Below are 12,285 nucleotides of genomic sequence, written 5' to 3'. Positions count from 1 at the left end.
CTGTGCTTTCAATGCTTTTGTATATATTGGTCCTGCGCCCACAAAAAATTCAGTGCATTCGAATATTGTGGTTACATAACATGGATATGTGCGATGCATTCAGCTAGGTCTCTGCTGCTGCATATGCATATGCATGCATATGCTTCTTTCTTTCCTTCGAGGTGCGCTGCATTCGGCGTGCTATAGCTGGCACGTACTTACGTTAGTTCGGTCACTGTGGCCTACCACTACTCCTGCTGTGCCACGTATCAGCATGCAATTGCACTAGCTCATCTGAAAACAATGTTATGTTCAATTGAGCTATTCATTTAATCATGGGAAAAGAATACTTAGAATCTGTTTAGGATAGATAAGATTCTAAAAACAACTGATTGATATATATATATATATGCCAACTTTTAAGAATTTGGATTCTGACTTCTTGTTTTCCTTTTATTCTACCACTACAGTTAACCTAATAACTACTCCAGCATGTACGCTAATACCCTGCGACACTGCGTGTATAGTTAGGTCGCCGATCGATCGATCTTCAAAGTTGAAACTTCAGTCAACAAAAAAAAAAAAAGGAAAAATCGCCGGTCACATGGTGAGGCTCCAAAAATGAAGGGCATCCATACAAATGTACAATGCTATGCTAGCTATAGCTACCTTATCCATGTTAGTCCTACATACTAACATCCATGTGACCGTGCCTTTGTTATTTTACATTGCAATCGGCAATAGCTCGCGTGTCTCTGCTCGCGTCGCACGAAGCCGATATGTTTTATATAATCTATCTATCACTAATCCAACTACTACCACCCAACGACTTAATCGATCCCATCAAACAGTGTCCCAATTAGTAGCAGTAATAACATACTCAATATAATGTTCAATTGTGGATGACGAGACCTGATGTACAGTACAATTCATCATCATCGATCCGGAATATATTAAAAATTCTAAAAAGGGAGTTCGAGAGCTCCGGATCGGAGGAATGAAAAACATGTGCCAATAATTGTAACCCTGCTGACCCACTGTAGCACGCAGTACGCGCGCTGGAGGACCACTGTTGCTCTGTCGGCCCCTGCCTGCAAGGCCAAGAGAGGCCACAAATAATTCCACCACCATACAATGATACAAATGCATGTACTATTATATTGTGTATATATACGCGTGTCCAAGTGAATGAACACAATAATATTCTGAAAACGAATTAAATATCCCCTCCAGACACGCGCATATTTTAAAATTTAATTTTCAAAACATTAGGCTAACAATTATTATAATATAAATTAAATTTTGTTTGTTGAAATAATATCATCGGATTAATATTTAAATTTACTTTTGTATGGTTATAATATTATTAAAAAACCTTATATAGTATACAGTTAAATATTAGTTTTAGAGATTGTATTAAATTTAATCGTATCTTATATTATACTGTTTCTTTTTAAAATGTACGATGTTATTATTTTTAATTACATCTAACCATTCGTCTTATTAAAATCTAATATAAATACTCCCTCCGTTTCAAAATGTTTGACACCGTTGACTCTTTAGCACTTGTTTGACCGTTCGTCTTAATAAAAAAATTTTGTGAAATATGTAAACTCATATGTGTACATGAAAGTATGTTTAACAATGAATCAAATGATATGAAAAGAATAAATAATTACTTAAATTTTTTGAATAAGACGAATGGTCAGACATGTATTAAAAAGTCAACGGTGTCAAACATTTTGAACAGAGAGAGTATATAAAAAGTATAAGTTAAGATTATATTTTGTTTGAGGATAAAATAAGTTACAATAAAATAAATGATCTTTATATAATGTTTTAGTAAGATAAATAGTTAAAACATATATTTTGGAATGGAGTAAGTATTATATAGGAGTACTATCCAAAAAATACTCGCAGAAAAGCAGATCGATCGATCGATCAATAATTTCATTCGCAGGTAAAGCGGCGTGACACGTCGACGAGCAGACTGCAAAGCAGGCGACGTACGTGGCGGCGTGCATGCAGCTACGCCAATTAACGCCACCACCCAATGCGCGCCAATTCCAGATTCCCCGAGTGGGGCCCACATGCAGTAGGGGGGTCTAGCTAGGGGGACGCGGGGGGCGTCTCGGCCCTGTTCGGCCACGTCGTCGCTGGGTCACATGGACCGGACGCGAACGCATGGGTCCGATCCGGTCACGTCTCGTCCCGGGAGAGTGGGACTCGGGCCTGGGTCCGACCCAGGGTGGAAGTGCATCGTGCCAACAACAATAATTGTGGGTTGGATGGATGGATATGTCCAAAGGACATGCGTGCATGCAAACGTTAGGAAAAAAAGAAAAAAAATAGAAAGAAAAGAAAGAAATATATATGTGATCGAGCGTGTAATTGTACTGTCATGTTGAATTGGTACGGGTACAACAATTCGTATACCTTTTGTATACGTACATAACAAAAAATAAACGATTTTGCTAACGATCACTCGCGCTATTTTTTTTCGACATTTCACGTTTTTCTGCAGGCTAGTCAGCCGGCGCGTCGGACACCAGCACGTCGGCCACCGTGTCGGAGAAGCACGATGACACGGTGGCCTCTGAACCGGCGAGCCAGCCGCCGGTAGCACGGCTAACACTGATCGGCGAGAGACATCGTCCCACTCGTCGTTGTCGTGAAATATAAAATTACAGTCCTATATAACTAAATTTATATTTAAAAATTCAGTTGATTTGACATGTAAGTGCACTGTAATTTTGATAAAAATAATGTGTAAGTAAATATGTACTTATTATTTTCTTTAAAATATAAAATTACAATCCTATATAACTAAAATTATATTTGTAAATTTAGTTGATTTGACATGTAAGTGCACTGTAATTTTGATAAAAATAATGTGTAAGTAAATATGTACTTATTATTTTATTTAAAATATAAAATTACAGTCTTATATAACTAAAATTACATATGTAAATTTAGTTGATATGACATGTAAGTGCACTGTAATTTTGATAAAAATATTGTGTAAGTAAATTTGTATTAGTTACTTTATTTCAAATATAAAATTATAGTCCTATATAACTAAAATTACATATGTAAATTTAGATGATATAACATGTAAGTGCACTGTAATTTTGATAAAAATGTTGTATAAGTAAATTTGTATTAATTATTTTATTTTGTAATCCGTTGGATGCAAATCCAAGGAAAGAAAAAATCTGAGTGAATTTTTCTCAAAAATCACCCGAGTGATGCATAGGCGGTCCCAAAAATAAATCGTAATGTGGATGATTAACTGTAGCAACAACCGACCAATATATATCAATCAGTCACCCTAATCATGTATTGCCTCATGCATTTTGGCTACGCGTGGCTGGCTGTCTGACCATTCAAAGATACTGTGACTGTGTGCAAGCGTGCGCATGTACATACGTGCAGCTTCCGTGAACGTACATACAGTAGTACGTATATATACGCGTATCAATGTATGCCATTTTGTATTTACTAGTACGGAGTAGCATTCTAGCAAGATCCAGTCGATTTGGTTCAGGGAAATCTCCGACAATATATCGATTTGGTCCTAGCTCGTTCAACAGCTGCTTATAATAATAATAATAATAATAATAATAATAATAAAATAATAATAATAATAATAATAATAATAATAATAATAATAATAATAATAATAATAATAATTTTTAATTGTTTTAATTTTGATTTGCGGGGAGATGCTCATGTTATGACTTAGATGATCATTCGTGTTTGTATTGTTTGGAATATTTGTGGCTAGCTAGCTGTTGGATCTCCCGGGAATATCTTTTTTTATCTTTTTTTTTTTAAAAAAAATGTTCAGATTGATCATATTACTCCCTCCGTCCTAAAATATAAGGGATTTTGAGTTTTTGTTTGTAACGTTTGACCACTCATCTTATTTCATTTTTTTGAAATTATTATTTATTTTATTTGTGACTTACTTTTTTATCTACAGTACTTTAAGCACAATTTTTCGTTTTTTATATTTGAAAATTTTTTTTTGAATAAGACGAGTGGTCAAACGTTGCAATTAAAAACTTAAAATCCCTTATATTTTAGGACGGAGGGAGTAATATGATTAATCTCGAGCTAGCCAGCTACCCGATCGAATCCAACATTATGTTGTCCTACCACCTGTACGTACGTTCTGTACATGCGTGCATGGATAATTAAGCAAGAACAAACAAGGAACCTTAAGAATTAATCAGCCTAGATTTATTTTAGGAGTAGGTTAGTTAACACATGATGGTTGTTTAATCCTTGTGCATGATATGGGTATCCCAGTCGATCACTAATGGTTTAGATTAGTTGCATGCTTCCTGTTGTTAGTGGCATCATCTGGTAGCTACCAGTTGTTAGCAATGGTTGGTTCATCATCATATCAGATCGACAGAGTGAGCAGCAAAGTCGATCTAGCTGGTAGTAGTGCTAATCATCTAGCAAAGCAAAGAAAAGCAAAAGATAGCATACATACGTGATCTAAATCTGTCACCAGAAGATAGTAGTACTACTCTAGTATCAAACAGAGCAGGATCTAAAACAAAAATCATACTGTATGCATTATTATGTTGATTAATTTGGCCTGGTTATTTGGATGCATCGAAGAGTCCACGAGAGCGGGAGACGGGCCTGGCCCATTGGGCCCCAAAGTGGTCGGGCCCATAGGAGGGTCGTGGCGTGGCGTGCCCAGGTGTAGCGCAACTTGCAGTTCGGCAGGTAGCTGCATCGGGCCGCGGGCGCCACCACAACCAGCCTGGAAAGCGCATACACACGCGAGTACGCAAAACGCTGTACTACTATGCAGCTGCAGTGCAAATGCAACCAGAAACAGACGGGTTCTTTTTTTTTTAAAAAAAAAGAAAAAAAAAGCAGAAACAGACGGAGATGCTCATCTACTCTACGGAGTATAGTGTACTCCTACTTGCCACTAGTGTGGTACGTAGTTTTATACTTTATTGTTGAGGGGAATACCACGTGTGGTATTTGCAATATGCTGCCAAACGACAACGGAAGTCTGTGGACTGTGTGGCATGTATGCTGACCTTTTGTTTTGCTTCACTACACTCGCAACAAAAAAATGTCATATTTGTTTGGCTGGACCGCCGTAGAAAAGTAAACGAGACAGCAAAAAAGGATTTTATATTTCTACTCTAAGCGGCATGAAAGTAAAGGCCGAAAAGAAAGATAAAATATCTACTGGTTAACGAGGATCATTCTTTTGCGGTGAATGCTTAATTAAGTATTTAATAACTACTGGCAAAAATAACTTCTTATATATCGCAGAATCACTCACATCAGTGTCAGTAATTTGCTCTATGTTTTTAGATCAAGATTTGAGCTCCATATGTTCCTGTAAAATACTAAAATTACGCGAAGATATCAGCTTCGCTACACTCGGCCTTCGTTCAAATTTCAGCCCGTTAGGCTTCGTATGATGCCCATTAGGCCCACAAGATCGTATGCGAAGCCATGGCCCAAAAGGCCCACTTATATTAATCTCAAAGTATTCTAAAAAAAAAAGGAATAGTATTCGACGAATCCCCAGCGACATGAGCAACCATTGCGTCGGCGGCGGCGCCGCCGGAGTCGATGACTTGACGGACGACCTCGTCGCCGAGATCCTCCTCCGCCTCCGGCCGTCCGAGCCGGCGTGCCTCGTCCGCGCCTCGGCCGTCTGCAAGCCCTGGCGCCGTCTCCTCACCGACCAGGCCTTCCTCCGCCGCTACCGCGATTTCCACGGCGCGCCTCCCCTGCTGGGGTTCCTCCACAACGTCGCCGGCGGCGGCGAAGACCGGTACGTCCCCTTCACCGCCTCCCCGGTCTCCCCGCCGGACATCGCGTGCCCTTGCTGGGTCGCCCTCGACTGCCGCCACGGCCGCGCCCTCCTCGACGAGTTCCCCTTCAGCGCCGACTTCACCATGTGGCACCCCATGGCGGGACGACGGCGCCGGCTCCCCCGCCCGGACCTCCCCTACTTCATGTCCTACGCCGCCGCGGTGCTCTGCTCCGCCGTCGGATGTAACCACCTCGACTGCCGCGGCGGCGGCCCCTTCCTCGTCGTCGTCGTGGGCATCGACGAGCCGGAGCAGCAGAACTCGCGGCCGTGGGCGACCGTCTACTCGTCGGATTCCGATTCGTGGAGCCCAACGACCTCCGATTACCTCAACCTAACCCTAACCCCCAATTGCGACGTCGACAGGAAGCCCGCCGCCCTCGTCGGAGATGCGCTCCACTTCGCCCTTGCGGAAGGTTCTGGAATCATCAAGTACAACATGGGAGAGTGCTCGCTTTCTCGGATCCATCCACCGGTTGTGTACAAGGGAGGCATTGTGGTGATGGCAATGGGGGGCAATCTGCTCGGGCTCGGCGGCATCGAGGGTTCCATCCTCTCAATGTGGTCTAGTGATGTGAGCCTGGATGGTGGTGTCAGATGGGAGAAGAACAGGGTTATCAAGTTAGAGAGCTTGCTACCAAGTATCGATTGCGTAGAGGCAGTAGCATGTGAGCTTGCACAACCAGCACCGATTGGCTTTGTGGATGGTGCTGATATCGTTTTCGTTAGAACAGATGCTGGCATCTTCATGATTGAGCTCAAATCAATGTGTGTTAGGAAGGTTTGCAAGAGAGGATACTTCAAAGCCGTCTTCCCCTATACGAGCTTCTGCACTCCAGGTACTTGACTCTATCTTGATGTAAAATTTCGACTTCTACATGTTTCTTAGGCACGATTCAGGAATAGTTTGTTTGTTTGCTTTCAAATTGGCCGAGTAATAAAGGAATATATTTCACCAGAATTGGCTTGGCCTAAAAATGTGTTCATCCTAAGTGGCAGACCAATCCCATCACATCGATGAGGCGCAGCTCATTGTACCAATTTCCATTTGAATGAATAATCTGTTGAGCAAGCTTTTATTGCAGTGAATATGTGAATAACAAACTAATGAGTGACATGGGTGATGCACACTTGAATGGTTTGATTTGCTACGTTCATTCTGCACTAGTTTTTCTACAAGTTGGTCACAATGATGTGATCAGCCTATTTTAAGGTGTGAAGGATCGCCATATTGAATTGTGACATTTCCCTAACATATATTGATGATTTCGGTTGACAGCATTTATTTTTTGTCACTTTGAACTTCCTTATTATAGTTTGAACTTTTTTTTAGATGTGTATCCTAAGTTCGCACCTTTATCACTCAAATCTGGGCTCTGCCACTGCTTGCAGGCGTCCATCTCCAGCAAAACAGAGTTCAGTTCAGTAGGAAGCGGTTGCTGGAACTAAGAGAAGGCGATGTGGCAACAGGTATGCAATCCAACGGCAAGAGCCACAAGGGGGGACAGCCGTGACGGCCAAAGACCACCTACAAGGATGGTGCTGGCAATGGGCAGCGAGCTCTGCAGCATTTTGTTGTCTGCGTCAGAGTAAAAATGGCAAGGGAAATGTTTGGACATGGGAGAGAGCCGATTGGTTCTTCCCATGTGAGTGAAAAATTTCATTTCAAATATGCACGGTTTGCTTGCATTTCAACTAAAATGTGAGGTACTTCCTCCGTTTCACAATGTAAGACTTTCTAGCATTGCTCACATTCATTTAGATATTAATGAATTTAGATGTTAACAATTAGCCCAAAAGCCTGTACAAGGATTGAAAGCTGAAACTGAAAGGTGTGTAACTGTGTAACGATAAGCCTAGAAGTAAACATGAACCATAGCTCTGAAAGTCATGGCTTGGCACAAATGGATGGAGGGAAGAAACACAGTTGGTAAGGCTAAATAACTGCTTCCTTAGAATAACTGTTGGTAAGGCCAACCGTAAACAAAATACTATTGTTTTTTTTCCTCTCTATATCTGAGAGAACTTAGAATTCTACATTTGTAGTATCAATAAACCATCTTTTCAATTTTTATTCGAAATTGTCCCTTCTTTATTCGTACAGGCCCTGTGCCTTGATGAGGTTCCCCTCATCGTTGTTACGAGGCTGTGTTTATATCCAGTGGAGAAAAGTTTTGGCGTGTCACATTGGATATACAGACACACATTTGAAGTATTAAATGTAGACTAATAACAAAATGAATTATAGATTCCGCCTGTAAACTGCGAGACGAATTTATTAAGCCTAATTAATCTATCATTAGAAAATGTTTATTGTAGCATCACTTTGTTAAATCATTGGGCAATCAGACTTAAAAGATTGTCTCGCAATATACACGTAATCTGTGTAATTAGTTTTTTTCTATATTTAATACTCCATGCATGTGTCCAAACATTGTGAGATGGTGAAAATTTTTTGCGTGGGAACTAAACAGGGCCTGAACTCCTTAATGGAATGACACACCATGCTTTTGTGTGTCTGTGTCTGAACTCCTTAATGGAATGACACACCACACAGACACACAGTACACACACACCAAAAATAAGAAATCGTCTCTTCATTTAGCAGTGTAATAAAGCACTCACAGCAACACCAAAAGAAATTTCTGAAGAATCCTCTCAACCTATCAAATTTCTTATGACTACTAACCAAGCAGCAAAGATGGGATGCATCAGCTTCAGTCAACAGTTTTGCACATCACTAGCTTCAAGTAATCAACCAAGAGACCAACAGCTAGAGGCTCGATCTGACGTATTAGCATAATTTGGACCCATTTTGTTTGCTAAATTGATGCTATAATTGTTGGAGATGGCAATTTGTTTCTATCACGACCTGAAAAAGATGCAGAAAAGTTATAATCGTTTTACAACTAATATTCACAAAGTATTTTGAGAGAGCATTCCTACTACTGACAAAAGGTACCAAAAACAAGCATTGTCAACAGACAGAAAATGATAACAGAACAAAATATCTTGCCCATTCTAGTTGATCCTCGACAAGTTAAAGTACCCAGTGTCACATATACTTTTCCCCAAGCACATTATCATCACCGTTTTGTTAATGTTGCTGAATTAGTATTACTTATGAACCAACCATATCCCATCAGTTTTAGCAAACAGCCAGAACGTCTTACATTCTTCGACATCCTGAAGACATTGTGCTAGTTTTGCAAATTATTACAGCTTGACAGCAAGATTGACATGAAATAAAGTGAAAACAACCAACTTGAACTAAGGCCAAGATCAGCAAAGATGGGATGCATCACCTTCAGTCCAGAGTTTTCCATATCACTAGCTTCAAGTAAATAAACAAGACCTTCTAGGATACCAACAACAAGACGCTTAATTGAACCCAACAGATTAGCAAAATTTGGACACATTGTTTGCTACTAGTTTACTGCTGCAATTGCTGGCGATGGCAATTTGTCCTATCACGACCTGAAAAGGGTGCAGACAAGTTATAATCGTTATTGTCAACACACAAAAAAGGTTTATCAGAATAATATATCTGCCCATTCTAGTGGATCCTTAACAAGTTAAAGTTCCAAGTGTCACATATACTTCTCTCAATCCATTATCGTCGCCCATTCTAGTATTACTTGTGAACCAACCAAATATCCAAAAAAATGTTTTCATGTCACTCTCTGAATTCTGAAGCATACTGAATCTAGTACTGAATATCAATGAATCTCTCTTTTATCAGTGTTATCAATTATTTTCAGAACTTTTTATAACTATCTGATTGATGCTAATTATGAGCCAAACAAGTATATTCAACATTGTTTTCATGTCACCGTCAGAAACATACTGAACATTCCTTTTTCCTTTCGGAAGGTCTGAGACACAGAGAAAAGATATCCCTGAATCACGATTGGTGAATTGAGCAAGAGGCATGCTCCATTCTGAAACTTTGAACTGAACGATCCCCAAATCCTAATGCTAGCAAATTGGTAAAGGATGTACCTGGAACGAAGAAGCTCATGTAGGGGAAGATATTGAAGCATCTGTCCTTCTCCCACAGCTTGCTGATCTGCAGTGACTTGAGCTCCATCCTGTAGTCGCCATGAATGGTGTGGAGGAAGATGATGTCGGTGCCCTCCGCGAAGCCAACCAGGGACAGCGAGTGTACAGGATCAAAGAAGGGGAGAACAGCGTAGAGGTCGATCACATTGCGCCGCACCCACCCTGCACCCGCCACCCTCGCCCAGAGGTGGATGGAGGCCTCGCCGTCGAAGAGGGCGAGCCCCAGCTCGCCGTCCTCCGCCGTCATGAGGAGAGCGTCGCCGTCCCCGTACGCCACCGGCGGGAGGATCACCGAGAGTTCCAGCTTGGTGAGGTCGTAGCGCAGGATGGCTTTGCCGAAGTAGGTGAGGAAGTGGACCGCGTCTCCGGCGAGGACGCTGGGCTTGCTTTCGAGTTCGAGGGAATCGTCATGGTGGACGGTGGAAGCGGCGGTCCATGTCCCGGTCTCGGACGAGTAGGAGGATGCCGACGCGATCTCCTCCCCGTCGTCGTCCTCGTCGTTGCCGACGAAGACCAAGACGAAGGGGCCTCCGTGGCAGTCGTGGTGGTCGCAGCCGGGCACGGCGCAGAGCACGGCGGCGGTGGCGAACGTGCAGAGGGTGCCGTAGGGCTCGCGCTGCCGCCGCACTTCGCCGGTCATGGGGTCCCAGATGGTGAGCTCGACGTTGCTGGACTGGAAGAGGGCGCGGCCGTGGCGGCAGTCGAGTGGCCAACAATTCTTGTGCTCCAGTTCGGCGGGGCGGAACGCGGTGGTCGGGACAAACTGCGCGAAGCTGGGGACGCGGCGGGCGGGTTCGTCGGAGACGTGGTGGATGAAGCCCAGCAACGGAGGTGCTCGTCGGCGGTGGAACGCGCGGTGGCGGCGGAGGAAGACGGGGTCGGAGAGGAGACGGCGCCAGGGCTTGCAGACGGCGGAGGCGCGGGCGGAGCACGAGGGATCGTCCGGCGGGAGGCGGAGCAGGATCTCCTCCACGACGTCATCCGTCAACTCCGGCGGCGCCATGCCGCCGCGCGGCGAGGTCAGGCGTTGGATTCCAGATGATTTGGGGAAGAGAAGGGTTGTATGTTTCAGCTTAGACCCTATAAAATTCGATATTTACGACTACGGCTGTGTTTAGATTCAAAAAATTTTTTTTTGGCCAAAAACGTTATATCAAATGTTTGGACACATGCATGAAATATTAAATGTGAAAAAAAACAATTGCACAGTTTATATGTAAATTGCGAGACGAATCTTTTGAGTCTAATTACGCCATGATTTGACAATGTGTTGCTACAGTAAACATTTGCTAATGACGGATTAATTAGGCTTAATAAATTCGTCTCGCAGTTTATAGGTAGAATCTATAATTTATTTTGATATTAGTCTATATTTAATACTTCAAATATATGTCCGGATACGTAAAAAAAATTTGGCCAATAAACTAAACACGGCGTACATACACCAACACAGGCAATTCTTACAGCATCACCAACCATGCCCTTATTCAATCCCTAATCTTATTCTTTTGGGATTTTGGTGAAAAAAGAAATCCAACAGATATCCTATTTTGATGCTAATATTTTGGAAACCATATCATCACATCCATCGCTCTCTTCATTTGAGGGGGAGCGATGTGGCGCGAGCGTCCGGGTGGCGTGGAAAGAAAATCACAATCAGGCATGAGGAGGAATAAGGGGGTGTTTAGATCTAGGGGTGTAAAATTTTAGCGTGTCACATGTTGTATTATATAGGGTATCGCATGGGATGTTCGGGCACTAATAAAAAAATATACTACAGAATCCGTTAGTAAACCACGAGACGAATTTATTTAGCCTAATTAATTTGTCATTAGCAAATGTTTAGTGTAGCACCACATTGTCAAATCATATAGCAATTAGGCTTCAAAGATTTGTCTCGTAAATTAGTCGCAATCTGTAATTAGTTATTTTTTAGCCTATATTTATACTTTAGGTATGTGTTTAAATGTTCGATGTGACATGGTGAAAAATTTTAGGGTTGAATCTAAACAGGGCCTAACTTACTTTTAGTTGGTAGTTTACCATGGGTTTCACTTTCTGGGTTAGAGATTCAATTTTATAAGATCTTTTGGAAGGATCACTTTTTTGACATACTACCTTCGTTTTTTAATATATGACGTCATTGATTTTTTGACGAACGTTTGACTATTTGTTATAAAAATATTTAAATCACGCTTAAAGAATATTTGATGATAAATCAAATTACAATAAATAAATGATAAGCACATAATTTTTTTTAATAAAACGAATAGTTAAACGTATAAAAAAAATCAGCGATGTCATATAAACGTATAAAAAAATCAGCGATGTCATATACCCTATTAAAAAAAACGGTGGGAGTATCAAATTCTGATTAGCAT

General features: G+C 41.6%; 2 protein-coding genes across 3 annotated transcripts; one reads left to right on the top strand and one right to left on the bottom strand.

Moving 5' to 3' along the window:
- Positions 1-5,549: 5,549 nt before the first annotated feature.
- LOC127780636 (uncharacterized) lies at positions 5,550-8,208 on the top strand. The gene is made up of 2 exons (XM_052307571.1): positions 5,550-6,681; positions 7,235-8,208. Exons 1-2 carry the CDS (start codon positions 5,559-5,561, stop codon positions 7,354-7,356), a joined length of 1,245 nt encoding a protein of 414 aa, XP_052163531.1. The 5' UTR covers positions 5,550-5,558; the 3' UTR covers positions 7,357-8,208.
- A 216-nt stretch (positions 8,209-8,424) lies between these two features.
- On the bottom strand, positions 8,425-10,970 carry LOC127780638 (uncharacterized). 2 transcript variants are annotated; one of them, XR_008018799.1, is made up of 3 exons: positions 9,845-10,970; positions 9,148-9,319; positions 8,425-8,714 (listed from the first exon to the last, which is right to left on the bottom strand). XR_008018799.1 is itself a non-coding variant. In XM_052307572.1 (2 exons), the coding sequence occupies exons 1-2, from the start codon at positions 10,905-10,907 to the stop codon at positions 8,665-8,667; spliced, it is 1,113 nt and encodes a 370-aa protein (XP_052163532.1). In that variant the 5' UTR covers positions 10,908-10,970; the 3' UTR covers positions 8,425-8,664. The 2 variants fall into 2 exon arrangements, 1 of the variants encoding a protein (XP_052163532.1); XM_052307572.1 differs by lacking the exon at positions 9,148-9,319.
- Between the last annotated feature and the right edge of the window lie 1,315 nt (positions 10,971-12,285).

This window comes from Oryza glaberrima, chromosome 7, assembly GCF_000147395.1.
Source record: "Oryza glaberrima chromosome 7, OglaRS2, whole genome shotgun sequence".
Lineage (NCBI taxonomy): Eukaryota > Viridiplantae > Streptophyta > Magnoliopsida > Poales > Poaceae > Oryza > Oryza glaberrima.
This window is presented reverse-complemented; position numbering and strand designations above follow the sequence as displayed.